Source organism: Sebastes fasciatus, chromosome 2 (assembly GCF_043250625.1).
Source record: "Sebastes fasciatus isolate fSebFas1 chromosome 2, fSebFas1.pri, whole genome shotgun sequence".
Lineage (NCBI taxonomy): Eukaryota > Metazoa > Chordata > Actinopteri > Perciformes > Sebastidae > Sebastes > Sebastes fasciatus.
Window position 1 is genome coordinate 23,900,734 of NC_133796.1, and position 22,532 is coordinate 23,923,265.

At 39.8% G+C, this 22,532-nt stretch overlaps 2 protein-coding genes and 1 long non-coding RNA gene across 6 annotated transcripts in view; 1 reads left to right on the forward strand and 2 right to left on the reverse strand.

Annotated features, from left to right (window-relative positions):
- LOC141755349 (uncharacterized) overlaps window positions 1–6,034 on the reverse strand; it is a 141,745-nt gene extending 135,711 nt beyond the window's left edge. The window contains exon 1 of the long non-coding RNA XR_012591059.1: window positions 5,898–6,034. This is a non-coding gene — a long non-coding RNA (uncharacterized LOC141755349). The remainder of the gene's footprint in view (window positions 1–5,897) is intronic.
- Window positions 711–11,165, forward strand: nkpd1 (NTPase, KAP family P-loop domain containing 1). 3 transcript variants are annotated; one of them, XR_012591013.1, is made up of 7 exons: window positions 1,183–1,310; window positions 1,660–1,726; window positions 2,314–2,430; window positions 4,271–4,599; window positions 6,995–8,458; window positions 9,565–10,649; window positions 10,754–11,165. XR_012591013.1 is itself a non-coding variant. In XM_074614649.1 (6 exons), the coding sequence occupies exons 2-6, from the start codon at window positions 1,687–1,689 to the stop codon at window positions 9,853–9,855; spliced, it is 2,241 nt and encodes a 746-aa protein (XP_074470750.1). In that variant the 5' UTR covers window positions 711–881; window positions 1,660–1,686; the 3' UTR covers window positions 9,856–11,165. The 3 variants fall into 3 exon arrangements, 2 of the variants coding, with proteins under 2 accessions (XP_074470750.1, XP_074470748.1); XM_074614649.1 differs by lacking the exon at window positions 1,183–1,310 and adding an exon at window positions 711–881 and having other exon boundaries at window positions 9,565–11,165; XM_074614647.1 differs by having other exon boundaries at window positions 9,565–11,165.
- Window positions 10,996–19,900, reverse strand: LOC141755323 (LIM and senescent cell antigen-like-containing domain protein 1). Of its 2 annotated transcripts, XM_074614650.1 has the most exons (11): window positions 19,687–19,900; window positions 18,146–18,302; window positions 17,978–18,044; window positions 16,741–16,861; window positions 16,386–16,535; window positions 16,126–16,276; window positions 14,551–14,643; window positions 14,388–14,436; window positions 14,194–14,269; window positions 13,776–13,948; window positions 10,996–12,452 (listed from the first exon to the last, which is right to left on the reverse strand). In XM_074614650.1, the coding sequence occupies exons 1-10, from the start codon at window positions 19,713–19,715 to the stop codon at window positions 13,810–13,812; spliced, it is 1,032 nt and encodes a 343-aa protein (XP_074470751.1). In that variant the 5' UTR covers window positions 19,716–19,900; the 3' UTR covers window positions 10,996–12,452; window positions 13,776–13,809. The 2 variants fall into 2 exon arrangements, with proteins under 2 accessions (XP_074470751.1, XP_074470752.1); XM_074614651.1 differs by lacking the exon at window positions 13,776–13,948 and having other exon boundaries at window positions 19,687–19,898.
- Window positions 19,901–22,532: the final 2,632 nt, after the last annotated feature.

A 22,532-nucleotide genomic window follows, 5' to 3' on the forward strand; every position in this document is an offset into this window, starting at 1 on the left:
AAAATGACCTGAGTACATTCTTTAAATGTAACACTGGGAATGTATGTATTAAAAAAAGCCACCTTGACATGATTAACTTCAAAGTTTATTTGTAGTAGCTCTTGAAGGAGTTATGTTGAGGTATACTGCGACACCAGATGGTAAAAGTAGGCTAATGCAAAAAAAATAAAAAGTACATATGCCATGGGAAATTAGGCTTCTAGCTTGTTTGTCAAAGCTTGACTAACCAGTTATGTCACAACAAATCCTGCTCTGGGCAAAAACGGCTTTTGGTGCTGCTGCTTTGGCATCTTAACTGCTATGCATGTCAGTTCAGGCAGGGAAGAGCAATCCAGCCATTCCCAACCTGAGGGCCTCCAAACTAGGAATCCAGCTCATGCATCATGCAGACCCAAGGCTGCAGCATGAAAATCACTCATTTGTTCCATTTTTCCATGGACTGAAAAAAAGTTGGACAGTGAATGCCAGAAGCTATCGCAGGATTGGGGATTTTTCTACCCCTAAATGCTTTCAGGAACTACCCACTTCACTCCGATTCTATGAATAGAGAGGAGATTGGGAGCAGCAGGAGTGGTATGGTGTAACAGATTGGGAAAGGAGAATGAAAAAAATGTAACAGCTCCATCTCTCAGATAAAAATTGTATCTTGCTTGTGACCTCACTTCCTGGAAAGTGTTCGTCCTACAAACATTGCCTGCGGTTACCAGATGCCTTTTTTTCCCCCTCTCTTATCAGTGTTGTAAAGTTTTACAGCGTTGAAGATATCGGGGGGTGTAAGGTTCACCAAACCATAGCTGCATGTTCCTTCCTGTTTTTTGGATACGTTAAAAGTAGTGATGAGTCGCAAAAAAGATCAGCACTGACATTTGGATCTCAACCAGGTAAGCTCGTTTCATCAGTGTAACACACCAGACATTATCTTATGGGCACTTAGAGCGTAATTACGGTTTTATGGTTTACGATAATGTCGTATTCTTTTGTGCAAACTGTTCAAAGGTTGTACCATCAAAGTCAAACTTTATCAAAAGGAAAAGTCTGTCTGTAACTCTGTTTCTGTGTTGCTCTGTCAGACTCATTAGGCGTGTGCAGGCAGGAACATAAAGAGAAATATGTTGCCGGCAGGGAAAGGGACGAGGTAATGCAAGGCAATCATTGACGCAGCAAAACCGTTGACATTTCCGTGCACATAAAAACAGAACAGCCTGCACTCTGGGAGGGTGCATACCCATGCATGAATGTCAGGATATCATCTTAAAACAAGTCACTTAAATGCCCGTCAATCAAAACTCAGAAGAAGAAGAAAAAAAGCAGTGAGTAGTGAATTTCTATTTTTTGCCATGTAAGCACTCTCAAGGACGTTCATTCCACACGTGGTGCTGCTTTGCGTTTAGCTGTAGAGGTGTTCAGTACATGAGCAAACAAACCAAATCTTCAAGTTAAACTAGTCAATCAACACTCTGAGTGTCCAAATCGGTGGGTTTTCGCAATTTGAGCTCCCGTCGGTGGTGGCTGAGAGCACCATTGTCTGCTCAGGCGTGATATACAGCAAGGAGGGACCTGTAGCCAACACAGAAAGCACACACACACACACACACACACACACACACACACACCTCCACTGCCTGCGCTAACTTCCCTGCTGTTTCTCATTCTTCGCAGGTCAAAGGGGTTTTCAGTGAAAGCTGCATGTCCCACCACGCAGTCATCATGTCTAAGCCAACAAAAGGTGAGTTATCCGCAGGTGGCTCGGCTTTCTCCCCTACTGCTCTGAAGGGCTCCATTTTCACTTTCAGTTTCACTTTTGTTGATGAATATTATCATGAACTGAGCGTCTGGATCAGGGACCTGCACACAGCGTCTCCAGCCTGTTCTCTGTTCCTTTGCTCTAAATTAATTAGAAATATTATCATCAGGTAATGTTGTCAATTTTCTAAAGTGAGAGGCCTACATAGTTTAAAGTTTAATGTAACCTCCATTATGGCCTTCATACACCATACACTGTATGATAGAATATTCAATAAGAAGTGTGAAGGCTGTGAACATTTTCTACAAGCGTCTACAAGCGCCGTCATTTCAGTTCAGTTCAACTTTATTGAGCTGAAATAAGAAAAACCTCTTTGCTGTCAGTAATAATTAGTCCTTTGAGCGCGTCTACAGGAGATCCAGTTTTTTAAATGTGAGCAATTCTTTGATTAGGTGTGTCAAATAACCCTTCAACTTAAGGATACTTGGAAATGTTTGTGCTCAAAGAAGACTGTTGAAGTATCAGCTAAGTGTATTTGAATACAAAATGAAATAAAAATCTCCTTTCAGATGATATCTATGCGTATGCGCTCTCCAAGACCCTGACAAAAGTTTCATCACCTGCAACTGTGGGACTCTACTCGTCATGTGAGAATCGACTTAACATGATCCTTGGACAAATGGAAGGTATGGACACGCTGTCCCCCAGCGTATTGTCTCTTTTGTCTGCTGGATGACTCTTGCTTTATTCAACCACTTAAAGCCCAGTGATCACTCCACAATGTTCCCTGTAAACCAGTGATTCTCAAAGTGGGGTCCATGGCACTCTGCCAGGGGGTCCACAAAATAATTTGCTTTAAATTATGAAATTGCACTTAAAAAATGCATATGACCATTTGCACCAGTAAAACAAGCTTGTGTCCATTTCTCCCACTCACATTAGCTTTGGGCCAATAGAAACTCTGATATGATTGTGACACATCACGTCAATCAGGAATTACTTCACTCACTCTAATGCAAATATTCCAATCAACAAAAACTGCACATGCTACTAAAAAAGCTACAGCAGCACAATATTATTATATAACATAGTGAACATAATGTTTAATTCTTGCACTGACGTATCCACTGCAGTCAGAAAATCACTGAGCTCCTTCTTGGCATATGAATGAGCTGTGCTCCACCTCAGAGCTGGCTCATGCTTAATGATTTCTTATCAACTGACTGACTGAGAAATGGACGTTGTATTTCTGCTCCGCAGGCCTCCGCAGGCCTCTAGGGCATCTCTGTGTTCTTACACATACCATAATTCTCTGAAACACTGTGCACAGCATTCAGAAAGTATTACGACCCCTTCACTTTTTTTCACATTTTGTTATGTTGCAGCTTTATGCTAAAATCATTTCATTTATGAAATCACAAGTTGAGCATAAGGCTGCAACAAAACACAAAGTGAAGGGGTCTGAATACTTCCTGAATGCTCTGTATATGCCAGCTCAATCACAGCACACAATTTATATATTTACCCCAACACATTTGTGTGATATTGGATGCCTAGCAAATAATGTCCAAACATTACAAATGGTTGCCTTAAAAAGACGGTGTGCCCCTTTCAGAGGGTGAACATAGTGTGTCAAAACAATCCCCCTCAGTATCGACTGTAACTGAGCAAATCTTACAGCAGCAAATTAAAATTAACACCAATGTCTGCAAATTTATAATCATATTCTCACCTCTCGAGTGACAGATGAACAGGTGCCGCCTTGAACTTCAAAGGTAAGAAGCACATTTTTGAACAAGAAACACACGCACAAGAAAGAAATCACATAATAAGAAACATCAGAATTCCACAAATGAGTAGTGACCTTGCACACAGGAAGTATGTGAAGAAAATACAGGTTTCCATTTTATAGAGAAGTGACATTGAACAGCCTGAATGGAGGATGTGCGGCTGAGGGCTCCAACAGAAAAGATAAGTTTAAGGTTGTTGGTCTTTGTGTTACCCAGAAGGTTCTGTAGGGTTGTCGTGATGATTTTTTATTTTTTTTTTAACCTTAGCAGAGCATATTGCACAAGTTCAACCAGGCGTTCACATATAAATGTCCATACTATAATAAAGCTTTGAAATGTTACAATGTTATTCACCGGCTCTCCATTTGAATATTTATTGTGCTTCTTGCCTTGACTGGGACAATTGAAAAAGCACAACCTTTGCATATAAAATAAGTACCTATTACTGCAGAAAAGTCAGGCTGGAATAGGTTTTAGGTTTAGTACCACGGCCTTTTATCAGAGTGTGTGAGAGCCAAATAAGTAAAAATCACCAACTTATTGCTAATATTAACATAACATTATAAAAAAAACGATGTATTATCCTCTTTATGTCCGAGCCAATTACCCAACATATTTTACCCGTCTTGATGTCACTCTGCCTTGATTTATAGGTTTATCCTAAATGTAGCCTACCCAAACCGGCTAAATAATTGATCTTAAATGTAAATATTGCCATTGTTTTGTGTCTCTCCAGTAAACATGAAGCAGGAAGCTGCGAGGATTGAGCAGAAATACGAAGGAAGACACAAGCCTCGCTCAGATACACCTTCATTTAGTTGCTTCCTGGCGCTCGTTGGCCGGATGCTCTTCTACAGCCCCATTTGGACCGAGGAGAACCAGCAGCACCACAACATCCGGTTCATTCATGTACATTTCAGTGCCTGGCACTTTGCAGGCAGCGACCTGCTTTGGGCCGGCATTGCCATGCGGCTGTTTCAGGCCATGCAGATCAAATTTGGGAAATTACAGATTGCACTCTACCGTGTGACTCAACATGATGAAGAGGAGGAACTGAAGAAGAAGGTTTGTGAATGAACTTTTCTCAGTTATAAGCAAAGAGTCTGCAGCCATGCTGGCGGCTCTGTGTGGCTGTACTCAGGTGCAGCTGTGCTTTGAGCTAAATCCATGTTAACACGCTCACAATGACAATGTTTACATGCTGGTGTTGGTTCTGGTGACAGTGAGGTCTGTTGTGTTTCTCCAAAGTGAAATCACTCGTCATTCATTGTAGCCTACTGGAATGGCAGCTCAAGTCTCAGTGGCGCAAATCAGACAAGATATAATAAGAAGATATGCAGGGATGGAAAGAGTAGGCTAACTATAATATTTTACTCTCCATTAAAAGTACTGTTACAAATGGTTGCCTTAAAAGCCCCTTTCAGAGGGTGCACATACTACTGTGTCAAAACAATCCCCCTCGGTATCAACAAGCAAATCTTACAGCATCAAACTACAATTAACACCAATGTCTGCAAAATTATAATCATATTGTCACCTCACCAGTGATGGATGAACAGGTGCCACCTTGAACTTTAAAGATAAGAAGCACATTTTTCAACAAGAAACAAGAAAAATCACATCATAAGAGACATCAGAATTCCTCAAATGAGTAGTGACCTTGCACGGGAAATATGTGACATATGCGCAAACCAGACAAGATATACTGTAATTAGAAGATATGCAGGATTGGGAAGAGTAGGCTACTATAATATTTTACTCAAGTTAAGTAAAATTACTTGTGTACAAATGTAATTAGATGAAAGTAAAAAGGAGGTCAGTTAAAATGTAGCCTACATATTTAAAAAGGGAAGGGGGGTTAGAGGAAGGGTTAACAAAAAAACAATTTAGCCTATATGATGATGATATTATATGATAGACCAATTAAATAAAAGAAGAATTTTAGGTTACAAAAAGTGTATTAACATGTCAGCATATACACATCTAACCCTAACCACACCACAAGAGCCCCTCTGTCCAAACCTACAAGCATATTATTCCTTTAAAGAGCACTTTGCAGCCTGTGCAACAACTGAGACATCATCATACACAACCGGAAAAGAGGAACATAAACATGACCAACAATAAATAAATAAATAGAGCTACCACTGGGGCAGGTGAAACAAGGAATATAAAGCAACATAGCTTGACTCTCTTTCAGATTCAACAACAAAATAAAACATCCCCACGGAAGACAACACAGACGCATAAACAATAAAAAATAAAAACATACAGCAGCTGCAGCCAAAAACACATATTAAAGCAGAGATAGTGCTGCACAGTTATAACACATCTCTGGAGAAGGAGTGAGTTGTTGTACTCACTGGTCTGAAGGCTCAGTCTGAAGACAATCTGCTCCAGGTTCAACTTCTCTGCTCCTTCATTCTCAAAGCCTAATATATCCAGTCAACTCAGCTTCTCTGTCCCACTAGAACCAGTCCTAGTCTCTCTGTCCCACTAAAACCAGTCCCAGTCTCTCTGTCCCACTAAAAACAGTCCCAGTCTCTCTGTCCCACTAAAAACAGTCCCAGTCTCTCTGTCCCACTAAAAACAGTCCAAGTCTCTCTGTCCCACTAAAAACAGTCCCAGTCTCTCTGTCCCACTAAAACCAGTCTCTCTGTCCCACTAAGCCCCTCAAAGTTGTCAAACATTTGGAGCTAAATGAGGCTCTGCAGTCACTGTGATGGAGATTTAGCCTGTAGCTGAAACAGCAGAAAGGCCTCAGACACCTCACTGGAGGTAAAAGTTCCTCTGTGGATGCAGAAGTCACCATGGAGAGCATCTTAGCATTTAGCATTTACCCAGCATGCAATTTATTTATTTTTTCAATAAACTTTATTTTAAATTTGCAAACAATACAAACAAAAAATAAATCAACAGATAGGTAACCAATACATACTGTATAAAGGAAATAAAGGGATGAATAAAAACAAACAAACATAAAAAAGTAATAAAAAACACAAACATGCCAGGGGTTAAAATAAATAAATAATAGGAACTTAAGTAAAAACATTAAAATGGGAGCAACTAACTCAGAGCCTTTCTGTTTTTTTCAGAAGATATTGTCTTAATATATAGTTCCATTTCTTTCTTAAAAACATTAAAGGGAGGTTTAACTCTCGCAAATTTGCATTTATGAATGTAAAACTTTGCGACAATGATAATGAGATTGATTAAAAACATTCTATCTCGTATACTGTGTTGAACCTTAAAACATTTTCCAGTAGCAGTTCAAAGTCACGGACAATATTTTCCAAGATAAATCTACAAATATCGTGCCACAGTTTACGGGTGTGTGTGTACATTTACAGAACAGATGGACAATAGTTTCAGTATGGGAATCACACAAGGCACAGCTGCAGTGACGTCTAATCTGCTCCTCGTTTGTTCTGTTTTGTTTTGTTTCTATGAAAAAATTCAGAAAGTGGAGGTCAGTCTTAACGATTGGAGCTCCAAAAAGGTTTGCTGCTGCCCTCTGTGGTTTCTCGTCCTGTCCATTCTTATGGTACCAATTATCATCCTGGTATCCGTGTTGGCTTTCGGCCTTCCCGACCCTGAGGAGATACCAGGCGGGGCGGTGAATGGAACAACCAGCCAGGTGGGTGTGCTGGAGGGCCTGGTCATTGCTGCAATAGGAGTCCCTGCAGCCAGCGCACTGAGATTTGCCTTCATGATGGGTAAGAACCTCCTCTTCAACCCGGATCTGAACATCAAGAGGGGGATGGATAATGAGCGGGTCAGCAGCCAGCTGGGCTTCATGAACGAAGTGAGGAAGGAAATGTGGTTTCTGTCTGAGTTCATCCAGTTCATGGAGGTGTTTGAGAGGAGGAGGATACGAGTGGTGCTGAAGATCACCAATCTGGACCGCTGCTCCCCCAAGAAGATCGTTGCAGTTCTGGAGGCCATCAACATTCTGCTTTCAAATGAGAAAAGTCCGTATATTTCCATCCTGGCCGTCAACCCAGATGTACTTGTGCAGAAAGTGAACTTTGCAGACGGCTGCTTCAGCAAAGAAGACCGAGCGTATGCACTGTTGAACCGCATCGTGACTCTGGCCTTCACTGTCCCACCACTGTGTGATGATTCAAAGCAACGTTTATTTGACGTCCTCACTGGCAATCCAAAACCCTCCAAGGACATAAGCGAGTGCGAAGATAAACGTAGCACTGTGGGCCTCAAAAAAACCTCTTCCTCAGATTTATTTTCTGTGGAGATTGCATTTGAAACGGAAGAGTCCTGTCCACTGGTGGATAAAACTACAGCAGCACTGGATGTGAAGGAGGAGGAAGTAGAGACGTTGGTGAGGAGCATCCTGACCAGCGATGAAAGGAATCTAAACACGTACATGTTTGATGATGCCATGTCTATGAGGAGGGCGATCAACTCCATTCGAGTGACTGTGATAATCATGAATGCCTTGAAGAGAGAGCTTCCTCGACCAGAATACGTGGCAGCGTGGGTGGTCCTGGCCAATCAGTGGCCTTGCCGCCTCAGCTGGATCATCCAGTGTGTGGAAGACGCTCAGCAGAGAGCAGATATTGATCGTAACTGTGTGGACAACACTGAGGATTCAAGGGACTTGTGGCAAGTCTTCAGCGGGTCCAGGGCAGAGCTGTATGTGATGAGTGGACAGATTGAAGACCTCCTCGAGCAGGATGGCGATCCTGAGATGTTTGAAAGATTTCTCACGGTAGATTTCCAATTCACCGTAAAGGACTTGAAGCTATTTGAAGAGTCGACGGTGAACCTGGATCATTCAATCAGGAAGGAGCTGGCTCACATCAGAGGGACATCCAGGCTGAAGGATTCTGGTTGGATGAGGAATCTAGCTCCTCTGCCAATCACAACGATCATCAAGATGGACACAGAGGGTGTCTGTGAAGAGGTACGTAACTTCCTTAAAGTTGCGATCTTTAAGATTTCAATCCTGGTTGATTTGGAAACACTTGAGCAGCTACGTTATCAAAAGTACAACAGAGGAACAACTGGTGCATCTGTTGAGAAGTGCAGCCAAACAAATTCATGTTGTTCAGCCAATAATTGGCCTTTATCCATCATGCCTTGAGCAACAACGATCTGATTTCCACATGGCACAAGGAGTTGGAGGTGCAGGCAGCCGCCAACAGCTCACGATGGCTGCTCCTTCTTGTTAGAGTTTGAGTTTATTTGCGTTCATGCTCACAGTTAACTGAATAGAAGCAGAATAGAATCTGTCAGTGTGCTGACTTGACTATGACTTGCCCCAAACTGTATGTGATTATCATAAAGTGGGCATGTCTGTAAGGGGGAGACTCGTGGGTACCCATAAAACCCATTTCCATTCACATATCTTGAGGTCAGAGGTCAAAAGACCCCTTTTTAAATGACCATGCCTGTTTTCGTCGCCAAAATTTAGCGTAAGTTTGGAGCATTATTTAGCCTCCTTCGGGACAAGCTAGTATGACCAATGGATTCCTTAGGTTTTCAAGTTTCACATGATGCCAGTATCGTCACTCTAGCTTTAAAACGGAGCCCACTACAACCTAAAAATTGTAAGAAGCCTTGGAGAAATTAGTGGCGTTAAAACGAATTTGCGTTAACGCATTGTTATCGCATTAACTGACAGCCCTACTTAATACCATGCAGTCAGGTGAGTAAGCAGTCAACAGTGAGGCTGTTAGCAATGAGATAAAATAACAAAAAGTAACACTGAATCATTTCCTGTGAATCCTGTGTGCGTATGTTAGGCAATTTTAATCAAGCACGGGAATGGCGCACCCTGCCACTAACAATAAAAATGACTATATAGAGAGGTATATACTGAATGTAAATACAGTGAATGGCTTTTGTTGAAAATTAAGACCATAAATAAATTAGTATCCCCAAAACAGGGTTTAATTTCATGTAAATTTTAAGGAATGTAACTTTAATGTCCCTTTGTTACAAAGCAGTATTATCTCAGTAAACCCTATTACTCCTCTGTGTTTATAATGCTTATCTTCTTTTTCCTAGTTGGAGAGGCTGGACTACCCCAGCAAGTATATCGATATTGTGAGAGACAATGACCTCAGCGGTTCGGCACTGGTCTTTGGTGATACAGATGACCTTAAAGAGATCCTACATATGACCTTTGGTGAATGGGCAAATTTCAGACTGCACTTCCTGGGTTTCCCATCACGTCTCCGACCACCATACAAGAACATGGCACTGACGCCTTCTCATCCCCAGAACCAGCTGCCGGGGTTCCCCTTGCATGTTGCCCATCGGTACTGGTCTAATCCCAATCTAGTTAACATTAAGTAAGTGTGATATCCCCAAAATTATGATCCGCATGTTGAACATTCATAATAATTACAGTAACAATGCAAAAACTTGCAGAGTTTGGGAGTTTATTTAAGCGTGAAGTAATTACATTCACTTTGTTAACCACAGGAGCTTTTAATAAACTCTTGATTCTGCTTAGAAAAATGTGTAATCTCCTGTTAACTATGTCAAACAATTATCACATTCATGTTTGCTAACTTAAGATGGACAAGCAGTGATAGCTGTATGTTACCTAGATGTCCAATCATGTATACATCAACCTTAGTTGACGTGATTGTACACGTTCAGGGATCACTTATTCCTATAATAGGTATTTTTCACGCCATATGTTTCGAACTGTCACAGTATAGGAAAAGCACATTTATGATGGCTGCGTGTCATTTAGCTGCTGGTATTGTGTATGTTGGCTCACTGTCACACGGTAACGGCTTATCACTGTGACACTTTCATAAAATGGAGCCATTGCTTATGTCACTAATGACGCCTGTGCTTTTCCTGCTATGACAAGTCAGAGTGTGAAAAAGACCTGTTATGAGTTACTGTTGTTGTTTTTTCTGTCAATGTATTATAGAAGGTGGCGAATAGAAAAGGAAGATAAAAAGCTGTGAAATGTTACCTAAACAAAACACACAAACTATTGTTCAAACGTTGCCTTTAAAGTCATTTTCAGAACTATTAAAATATAGAATTATGCTCAAGAGGCTCTACTTTCAGTCTTTCACTCTTCCTTTGCCACTCTAACGTGCAAAAGTGTGACATGCACATGAAGATTTGTATCTTACTGTAAATTGAGGGGTGTTTAAGCAACGATTCAGGCTTTAATTCACTGGGATGGTTAGCAGGCTTCCTCATGCACACATTTGCAACTTGATTGTAGGCTTTGTTGTTGTTGTTGTTTTGGATTTATTTTCTGTTGTTTGTATTGTAACTTGTAAATTCTGTAAAAAGTGAATGATTATAATGAGGTGTGTGATGTGTCTGTCACACATCATGACTGCATGCTTCACAAACTTAACTCTTAACAAGCTGTGGAAATCCCTACACATTGCATCTATTTCAGGGCCGTAACAGGCATTAAGAGGGTATATTTGGTATTTTATTGATTGAAATTCACTATGATGTGTTTGGGAATACTTTATTGATCCAGAAGAACATATTGTACTTATTAATATGTGCTGCAGTAAACTGTACAACTCATATGCATATGCAAAAGTGTCCCATAATAAAAATGCTCATCCAAGCAAATATATTTTTCTGTTGATGTGTAGCACTTTGCATTTTTTTTTTTTTTCTAAATACATTTGTCAGTTTACAAACAGCCCAAGCAATATGCTGACTCATTAATGATATTTTTACATCAAAGCATTCTCATGTTAAATAATCAGCTGAAGGTTCATTTCATCTGAATTCCTTTGAACTATTTCCCTCAGAAAGTTGCAAACATTCATTTGGCTAAAAATACGAGGCTAACAATCCCGAGGCATTTACAGTTCAAGCAGCAACATTTCACTACCACACATACTGAAAGCATACAGTACTATACAGTCAGCATACAGGTTACTTTAAAAGATGATTCTGTATTCTTTCTAATCATGATAGCACCACCTGATATATTTTCTCCCAACTCACTGTGGATGTGGACAAATCAACAGTCATGGAAAAATTCTTTGGATAAAATATTTACCTATTGAGCCGGTTCATCACCATTTGATATCAACCATATCCAGTGGATTTATCAACACTTAATGGTTTGTATATGAGCCTTGCTCCCAGTAATGGCTCATTTCTAAGGTTTTCTTGAAACATGATATCTATTTTTTCATGTTAGCAAGAGAAGACATCATTACAATATCCTAAAGACCACAGCGGTTGCATTGTAATTATTCCTACTGAGGTATAAAAGCTCAAAGGTGAACAGGCTGGTAAATTCTGCTTTCAGTCTATACTCTGTCTAATTAAGATGCATATATATATAATAAGGCATAAGTTACAACTTACTGCATGTAAGTCACATTTTAACCATTATTTGCATTTTAAGACACATAGTTCATATATTCAAGGCACATGTGTAATTCAATATAACGTCAAACAACAATCTATTCAAATTCAAGACAATTTTAGACATAGCAGTTGTCAATCATGCTCATGGTAAAGTTATAATAGACTGGGACACCACGTCTTTTCTACGAGAGAAAAACTAATTTGGACAATTTAGGAATGTTTAAAAAAAATTACATTTGCATATAAAAGAATATTTAAAAAAAAAGACAAACAGGCACCTTTATGACAACACCACACTGATATATATTTATATTTTTAAATGGATCCCAGATTTAAATTACTAATATTTGTAGTACTGTTATAACGCCAGGTCCTCATGTTGTTATGGAGCAGCTCTCCTGGATATTTTACCATCACAGACATAGCAGGAACTCTTCCAGGTTGTTTGGCCGGAAGCAGCTCACTTGCGTCCCAACGACTCCGCCAGCTTCTTGAGCCTTTTCTTGAGCTCCAGAGGAAACTTCTCGTAACACTTTTTACAAACAGGCTTCATGTCAAACTCAACAAACTTGTTCCTGCAAGGAAGGAAAGAAAGACCACGTCAATACTAAATATAATGACTTGTCTCTAGCTCACATTAACCTTTCAGATTTCCCTCCCAACTGCATCATTTCTTATCTAAATACTATCATCGCTGCAGGTTAACATTTATTTGAAATTATATTAGCATTAGGGCCAGACTTTTAGGAGTAACACCCATCTTCTGATCTGGAATCTTGGAAACCATTGAATTTATCATGCAGCTTTGTCTTTAAGTGCAAGCTCAAGTGCTACTAAAACAATTACTTGTCTCATTCAAAAGAACAAAAATAAAGCTTGAGGGAAGCTTATGTTTATCATAAGTACATCGACAAACAGTTTAATCATTTAAGTCAATTTTAATAACAAAAATACGGCGGCACACTGCAACATAAAAAAACACATGCAAATAGCCAAAACACAAGCAAATGGAGAAAACCTCTTCACCAGACAAAATATGCACAGAATTCAGTTCCAGATTGTTGATTGAACAAAACCAGACATTTAAAGACGTCACCATGGACTCTAGGAAATGTGATTTATTTTTCTATTTTATGACATTTTATAAAAGCAATCAACTAATCCATTAATTGAACAGAGTAATTGATAACAAAAATAATTGTTAGCCTACTCATAGGCATCGATTGAGCCAAACTTACGTTTGATATAAATGTATACTAAGGTTTTGCACAAACACCATTAAAGGGGACCTATTACGCTTTTGTGCTTTTTCCCTTTCCTTTATGTGTTATATAGTATTTTGTGCATGTAAAAGGTCTGCAAAGTTACAAAGCCCAAAGTCCACGCCAAAGAGAGTTACTCTCCCCCACCGAAACACTGCTCCTGAACTGCCTGAAACACCTTGAATGAAGTCCTGCGTTTTCTTCCATAACGTGGTGATGTCACCAAGTAATACATTTGCATAACGGCTAGTTTAGGACACCCTCAAACAAAGCTAGTTAGAGCGGAGCTGGGGCAGAGTCCAATTTGGTTCGGTTGACCAATCAGAACTGTACGCCAGCTGACAAATCAGAGCAGGCTGGGCCTTTTTTTGGGAGTTCAAACAGAGGGTGAAAAGAGATGCTGCAGCACAGCCGGTATGAGAAAAGTAAAGCCTTTTTTGAACATTAAAGCATGTAAACATGTTCTAGTAGAAACCTAAAATACAAGTATGCACCTGACAATAAGCATAAGAGGTCCTCTTTAACATAAAACAATTGCAAGGTGTTGGTTTTACTTAAATGACAAATAATGACATCATGCCATACTGTCAAACAAGGAAGACCACAGAAAAAGAGGAAGGCAGAGAGATCACCAACCAACAGATGGAGTGGTGAGTTGTAAAGAATAACTCTACGGACAGACGGCAGGTTTTTTCTTGCGGTCTTTGGCATCACGCTCACGCCGAGCCAGGCGACGTTTCAGCTCCTCGGGCATGCGCTCATAGCAGTGCTTGCACACCGGCTTCAGGTCAATTTCAACAAACTTATCTCTGAGTAACCATAGAAGTGACGTGAAGCATGTAAGAGGTGAAATTGGAGGAAAGGGGCAAAAAGGGCCAAAGAGGGAAGAGTAGTGTAGCAGGAGAGTGAAATACAAAGACAAGAGTTAAGACTGACACCAAAGTAGGGGTTCAGTAGGAGTGTTATAGAAAATTGAGAGGAAAACAACAATCAGCTGGTAGTATTTTACAGGATTAGTTGGCAAAAAGAAACTATTATGAACATCATCACTTACTTGAGAGTGAGTTTTGTGTTGCAGGTGGAGCATGAGAAACAACTGACACACCAGGCCTTGTTGAGAGCAGACACCACTGAGGGGAGTCACGGGAGAAAAAAAGGAAATAATGAACATTCAATTGTTCTGTGACATTTTATGCAAATGACTTAAAACACTGTACTGAATATGAGCTTTATTATATTGATACTCACCATCACCTTCAATCACACGGTTGCAGTGGTAGCACACATCGCCGAAGAGCTTGATAATAGAGAAATACGGAGATTGGGTTTTTGTACAGCAAGCATTTCTAATATTATGACGTCTGTCATGTCCTCCAAAGCCTTTATTTGACTTGGCTCTTTTGTTCCTTACCTGATTATAATGAGTCTCACAGTAAGCCAACCCCTTCCTCTCATAATGCCGATGACCGAGGAAAGGCTTCTCACACTTGGCACACACGAAATGCTGTAAACAAAAACAAATGTTGCTGAGGGAGAGGGGGGAAAAACTCCTAACGAAGGCATGTGAAACTGACTAGAGAAGCAGGTGCCAACACAATATGAATATTACATGAATGTTTATTTAGTTGGAAATGTTTTTAAAAGTTATAGACTTGACCTATGGAGAAATACTACTGTTGTAATCCTTTAGCCCACCAGTGTAGTGTGGTGTCCCAGAGTGTTTTTTAAATAGTTCTACTTCTCTGGTGCCTGCCAGATAGAAGTTCCTGAAGTGGGTAGATACTAAATTAATTTCAGCTAATGACTTGTCTTTACCATTAAATTGACTGCTATACACTGTTGATAGTCTTTTTGAACAGTATAAAACTCAGCAGCCTCCAGACAGATGAACACACAACTTGATCTGCTGCGCTCTGCCTCAGGAGAAATAATCTTTTTAAAAGTGCTCACATTTCTCCTACCACCTCAAATTAGCTCATTAACAGTGTTTTGGTACTAAAGTGGTTTATTTAATTAATTACATTTCCCTGTGCATAAGTACTGGTAACGAAAAGTGAAATTCATTAAAGAGTTTTATTCTGCTTCTATGTGAAGGCACTACATATATTATCAACACCATCAAGGTGGCAACTCAATGGAAAGATAATGACCGAATCACTTTGCACTTACACTTGCCTGTCCGTACTTCTTTCCAAATGAACACCAAATCATGAACACGGTAAACATGAGTCCTAAAGTAACTCCTGAAGGCCTAGCTTTCTTATGGTGGAGCAAACTCCTAAAGTATACTGGCCTCAAAACAACAAACAGCAACATATTAGGCTTGCCGCGGTAGTTGGTGTTAAATGGTGTTCAGGCATGATTACATTACTTGCCAAACGACCCCACCATCGTTTCGCTTCTTTTGAAGAAATAAAATCCATTTAGTTAATTTTTGCGTATCAGAATTGTGTTATCAATACGAAGTCAGACGACGGACGCTACAAACTGAAAGTGAAAGTGTCTGCTCCGTCTCCGCACAGAGTAGCAGAAGTCAGATTTCTTGTTGACCGACAAGTCGATGGTGGAGGATTTTGTGTCAAAGCGAAACCAAAAGCACCTATTTGGCAATATTTCGGATTTAAACCCAATGCTATAAGGGAACCATAACGTTAATGAGGTAATCGGCGCGTGGAGGACAGAGCGGTCAGTCGGTGTGCACAGCGCAGCGGCGCCAAGTAGAAACCTGCGACCCCGAAGCAAAAGCGCGACCGGCAAGACCAGACACACAGCTATCCAACGTTAAAGATCAAAGTAAGCGCTCCACATATACTGACGTCATCTTTTCTTGTAAAATGTCCGGTGTAATCGGTAACACTGGTGTTGTCACAAATGTATTAACCAGTGGAGAAATCTCCTCACCGTCACATCCCTACATGCTACACATTACTTTGAAAAGACATGAATGTAACATTGTATCTAGTGTATTACATTCCTGTTGACAAACCTCCACATGCCACTGCTTGCCCATGGCATTGACAACACGCCCCTCAATGGGTCTCCTACAGGCACCACAGATTGGTACACCCATCTTATCGTGGCAGGGCAAACAGTAGAGCTCTCCCTTCAGCTCCCTGGCTTCAGCTGTCAATTCCTTCCTGTTGACAGAGAAACATTCAAACACATTAAAGATAACTTTTCTTACATATACTCTGAAGAGTGTGCCGTTTTCTGTGTTAAACAGTGGGATGGAGTGGTAACACTGACCCACAGTTGTTGCAGTTGAAGTGGTCTGGATGATAGGGGTCATTCTTAAAGATCAGCGGCTGCTCTTCAATGATGGAATGGCACTTCTGGCAGATATACTTGCCCAGGCCACGAGCTTTCTCGCAGTTATGGCACGGCCGACACAGGTGCCTGAGGTAAATGGAGGAGAACACAATTTAGGGATGTCAAGAAAGTATAATATAATGTTTTGACATACTCTGTCACAGCTGCTCAAAATTCCATTATTTGTTAGAACGCAAAAGTAAGAGAGTCAGCAGCTCGACGTGTGTGTAACCACCTGTTTTACAGGCTGTCACGGTGTTATATTAAGACTGTAATAAGATGGGATACTCACCTGCCAGCATTTTTGACAAACCCCACGTCTGCAAGCACAGCCTGGCAAATGTCACAGCAGAAGCAGTCAGGGTGCCAACTATTGTTCATGGCCTTAATGACACGACCAATGATGAACTCCCCTGAGGGAAACCCACAAGTGAGGGATCAGTTTGAGGCAAGTTTAAGTTTGACTTTTCCAATATTTATTTGGGACAGGAAGCTATTATTTGATTTGATTTATTTGACATATCAAAAGACAGACAGACAGATAATACCCAAATACATATTCATATATCATAGATCCTAATGAGCACTCCATTATGGAGTCCTGGTGTTACCACAGTGCACTACAGTGCTTCCTATAGTGTTCTCAAAGTGACACTTTGATGTTAAATGCATTTTCATTGTCCATTTAATTTAATTAGAGCGTGTCTGTTTCTCCCTGGACACACAAGCGGTATTTACATTAAGCTTACGTAGCACAAAATTGCATCTTGGGTGATCTAAACACGAGTGGGAAGTTCTAAATAAAAGTATGAATAGACTTAAAGAGCAGTGAGGACACACTGGGATCTCTCAAACAACATATGGAGGTCAGAGATGCTAATGTAATTGATCTTCTGGAGGTTGTACCGGGCTTAGGTTTAAAGCTAGAGTGAAGATACTGGCATCATATGAAACTAGAAAACCTAAGGAAGCCATTGGTACTAACCACGCGAAGGATGTTAAATAACACTCCAAACTTGAGGCAAAACTGTCGTGACCATTTTCAAAGACCTCCCACCTCAAGATATGTGAATGAAAATGGGTTCTATGGGTACCCACGAGTCTCCCCTTTACGATAATCACATGCAGTTTGGGGCAAGTCATAGTCAAGTGAGCACACTGACACACTGACAGCTGTTGTTGCCTGTTGGGCTGCAGTTTGCCACGTTATGATTATGAACAATATTTGTCATTGTTTTGTGTTGTTAATTGATTTCCAATCCAGTATTAAATACTTGACAACTCTCCCTTTAAGGTACATTTTGAACAGATAAAAAAAATTGACAATTCCTTTGCAATTAATTGCAATTAATCACGGACAATCACGCGATTCATCTATATTAAATATTTTAATCGATTAACAGCCCTAATCTGAATACAAGATACTATATTCTTTACATAAAGTGGTCGCTAGTTTTTCTAGGGTCCACACAATCCCACAATACTAGATCTGGACCGGCCTTAAATGAATGAGGGTCTATAACACTCACCACACTGATGACAGCAAGGGGCAAAGAGCATCTGAAAGTCATGTTCACAATATTTTCTTCCTTCAAACTGTGTAGAGAAGAAGATTGAGATTAAAACATTCTCCATATAAAAAGAGTACCTAGTGTTGATTTGTGAAATGATTTACAGTCATTATTCGAGTGCACTACCTCATAGAAGAGTCCCTCGGGGAACTGCTGGAAACACTGGGCACACACAAAGCAGTGCTCGTGGTACAGCTCTCCATTACTGTTGACAATCTTCTCAGTCGGAGCAAAGCCACTCTTGCATCGCTCACATGCCGCACTGGCCAGGGCATTAGCAATGCTGTTGACAAGTAAATACACATCAGTCAGTACAGTCGTCCCCCAAGAGTCCCTGTGAAATGTTAGGCTGACAAATAGGCTAACTGGGAAGCTGGACCAATGTTTATCATTACTCACATTACACCTACATTAACTGCTGTGTTTGTTTCAGCAGCTGTCACCATGGAGAGTGGATAATAATATGTGAATCAGTTGGGGAACTCACTAACACTGTTACTCACTGCACAGACATCTCCTAATTTGGTAAAGGAGGAGAGTCACTGAAACCTAGCTGAGAGATGATGTGCAGCCTTTCCTCCACGCACACACACAATTACTATATTGACTAATAATAACCAGACCAATATATACACCACACCTTACTGTCAGTGGTTCAGTAAAGGTCAATACTGACTGAAGCTGAATGATGATGTTAAAATTAAGTTGCAAACTAAAACAACAGTAGCTAACCTAAACCAAACTTTATTTAGTCAAGTCAAGTCAAGTCAAATGTATCTCTATAGCACATTTAAAACAACATGAGCTGACCAAAGTGCTTTACAGACATAGGCAGAATAAAAACAGGTCAACAGAGCAGACAACACAATCACCCACATCCACAGACAGATACCAAGATCAAATCCATGAGTAAAAGACTGTTATAATGAGCATTATAAAAGGCCAATTAGTAATCACAATTCAAGTACATTCAAAAGCCAAAGAAAAGAGGTGGGTCTTGAGCTGTGCTTTGAAAGACTCCTTTAGATTTAATGTTAGTTTATCATTTTGCAACAGTTATGACAACATACCATACATTAACCTAGTTGCTGTCTTTTAAGTAACTTCAAATCAACCATGGTCATATACCTGAATGCTCATCATAACCTTTATGATGAGTTCAGAGGCTGTGAGTGCTAATAATAATTCACATTAATGTTATGTTGAGAACAAGGCCTATAGAAGGAGGCTAGGTCATGGGTCTTGGGGAAAGGGGTATGACGCATGCGCAGTGTAACTTAAGATGCGGCCAGATTCTACTGCGCATGCGCAATACCCCTAGTGGTATGACACGTTGATGACGTTTTGTCCTAACTTTCTTTCCGTAAGCCTTGGTTGAGAATTAGCTAAAAGCTAGCTGCTAACTAGCATGCTAATATTAGCCCCAATGTGGGGAAGAAACCAGTCTATGGGAAGAACACTATATAATGTTATTTAACAACAATCAACAGTGAACCAGCCTTTAAACCCTGGACTTACATATGAATGGATAATGTTTACTGGTGCATCTCTTCTAGTGTAGCAGTTAGCTAACTTTGGCTAGGTAGGGAAGCTAATATGACGTAGCTGAAGTTAGCGGTTGTCTAGTAACCGTTAACTAGCAACCAGCAGCTAGTTACACATCTTACCTGCCCGTCATTTCAGCCACCGCCAGCATCCCCCTCTTTGTAGAAACGTCGCTAACAGACTGGCATGTATTGGTGTAGTAAGTCCTGTCAGTGAGTTGACAAAGTTGTCAGGGGGAAAGCAGACTCGTCTTAGCCCCGTGTGGTCCCCTCCTCCCTCCCAGCAGAGCAGAGGCTCCAGGACACCCACTCTGGGAGTGTCTGTGGAGGTTTAACATCATCAGCTGTCTACACTGGGTGAGTATGAACAGCCTCATCACACTGGAGTCCTGCACTAATCTGACATATGGGGAAGATATGTAAAATGCATAGATAGTGGATACATTTATATTTAGTATTGTGATGCTTTGGCATCTTTTTTTTTTTTTTTTTAACTTTCATGCCAATAAAGCCACTTGTATAAATTAAGATAAAATAAGATAAGATGAACCTTTATTAATCCCTGGAGGGAAATTCAGGTGTCAAAGCAGCAACATCAGCAAACAGAGTGAAACACAGGAGAGGTATAAAGGTATACAAAAATTATAAAAACAATAATAGAGATGGAAAGGATACAAATAAATGTAGTATGTACATATGTGCAGTCTATAAAGTGGTATATAGGATGTATAGTGGAAAGTAAGTGTTAAGTGTGCCAGTGGTTAGAGTCCAAGATGGTTGCAGATAGTGCATATTTAAAGTTTAAAATCCTCATAGGTCTCATATGGGGGTCAGCCTTGGTCCTCATAGTTCTCATATGGGGGTCAGCCTTGGTCCTCATAGTTCTCATATGGGGGTCAGCCTTGGTTGTGGAGCCTGATGGCTACCAGCATGAAGGACTGACCCAGGCGCTTTGTGTTGTGTGTTGTTAAATACCAATATCCCAGTCAAATGTCTATGGAGAACGAAGAGAGTCATGTAAATAAAATAAAACATTTATTCAATTAATAACTTATTGTACAATCAAAAATAGCCATTAATAAATTTGTGTACAAATTGATTTATTAGAGGTCCCATATTATAAAAAAGTGAGATTTTCATGTTTTTTTTATTATAAAGCAGGCTTAAGTTCTATATAACTACTGTGAAAGTATCGAAACTCTCAATCCACAGGGAAATACACACAGCCCGTATTCAGAAACTCTGCATTTGAAACAAGCTGTCACAAAATACAAGTCTGAACAAACCTGAAAATGAGCATAATATGGGACCTTTAATCTATGAATAAATGGACTACATTACAAAGTGATTCATTATTTGACATTTTAATGGGCAATAAAAAGAAGAATTATAAAAAAGTCAATTTGTAAACAAATTTATTAATGGCTATTTTTATTGTACGATTAGTCAATCAATTAAATGCTTTTATAACGATTTACGTGACTTTTATGGTCATCATTGTGTGTGTTAAATTGATTAATAGATCTCTTTATGTTACTTTAAAGGCCTCTGATGGGGGTTTGCTGAGGTCACCAAACTCCATGCACTTAAAACAATCAAAAAGTTTAACTTGTCAAAGTAAAAGTTGTAAAAAAGGACAATCAGGGAGATGTCAAACAAACACAGTTTCTTCACACCCACGAGAAGCTTAATTTAATGAAGTAATTACCGGACTTACTGCATCACATAGATGGAACTAACATTGATATATCAAGCACAGCGAGATGTCAGTCGAGCATGGACTGCTCAGTATATGCCATCACAGTCAAGAGGTTTAATTTTTCAAAACAAGTGAAAACACTCCTGTGTGTGTGGGTGTGTAGGCGATATAAATGAAAACGTGTTACTGCTCAGTATACAGTACAAAAGAGCTGCAAGCCTCTTTTCCACGTAGCATCTCAACCACTAACCTTCGCTGACAAAGCTACCTAATTCACACTATCACTTCCAAAGTGCCCACGATTTATTTCTCGCCCTTTGGACGGCACACGATTCCAGTGCTGTTTGACGAGTTTTTAGAACAACTGAATGCATATTTTGACAAACAAGAAAGACAAGAATGTTTTTCTGTACATATAAAGCTGTGAAATCTGGATAGCTGATAATATTCATAAAACTTACAAAACTGTTTGGAATAATGAGAAATAATGTGGATTTGATTAACACCAGCCATGTGACTTCATCAGCTCTTAGTCCATACCTGAAATGTTTACCATCGTGTGAAATATCGCTTCTTGTCCTTTTAAATCCTAAGACTTAAAAATGTAATTAGCCGTGGGTGGAGCAGATACAGCACTCAAGGTCTTGTATCTGATTTCACTTAATGGAGCTATTATTTGAATGTGTCCTTTCTTGCTTGTGCTTATTTTTATGTCCTCATGTTTACTGTTGTTTATACACCCTCTTGGAAAGCACTCTGCTTGGAGCTAAGTGCAGTATAAATAACATTTACTTGTATTGTATTACACTCTATTTCTTTTCTCTGTAATGATCCAATTTCCTCACGGGTCCTCTTCGACCTGTATAAAGTTAAAAGGAGTTGACTCACAGTTCATCCTGTGCATACGTGTATTGTTCTACTTAGTTATATGAGTTATATTTTGCCTACTTTTCACTGGAAACACATTGCATTTGTAGGCTTTTAGACACAAGATATTTAGCAGCGTTTGACTAATAAAATGTGATCTATTAAGGACAGAGGATAAGAGCTCTGCAGGAGGCACACAGAAGAGTTATACGTGACTATAAACGCATTATAGAGAAGAATAAAGAATCTGAAGAAAAACATTACATTTCTGTTATTTTTACTGGATCCACCAAAAGCATGCCCAAAATGTCTTTGGAAAAATAATTGATTGTGAATAGGTTTTACATCCTGTCATAAAACAATCTCAAACAAAACTGCACTTTGAACCACATTTTTTAATTTT

Excerpts from the sequence above, each read along its gene's own strand:
- LOC141755323 (XM_074614650.1), bottom strand. The coding sequence starts at position 19,715 with ATGCTGGCGGTGGCTGAAATGACGGGCAG. Across the intron at positions 16,536-16,740 it reads TTTGTCAAAAATGCTGGCAG|GCACCTGTGTCGGCCGTGCC; the intron begins GTGAGTATCCCA and ends CATTTACCTCAG. Across the intron at positions 14,644-16,125 it reads GCAAGCAGTGGCATGTGGAG|CATTTCGTGTGTGCCAAGTG; the intron begins GTTTGTCAACAG and ends TTTTGTTTACAG.
- nkpd1 (XM_074614647.1), top strand. The coding sequence starts at position 1,236 with ATGTCAGGATATCATCTTAAAACAAGTCACTTAAATGCCCGTCAATCA. Across the intron at positions 1,727-2,313 it reads CATGTCTAAGCCAACAAAAG|ATGATATCTATGCGTATGCG; the intron begins GTGAGTTATCCG and ends ATCTCCTTTCAG. Across the intron at positions 2,431-4,270 it reads GATCCTTGGACAAATGGAAG|TAAACATGAAGCAGGAAGCT; the intron begins GTATGGACACGC and ends GTGTCTCTCCAG.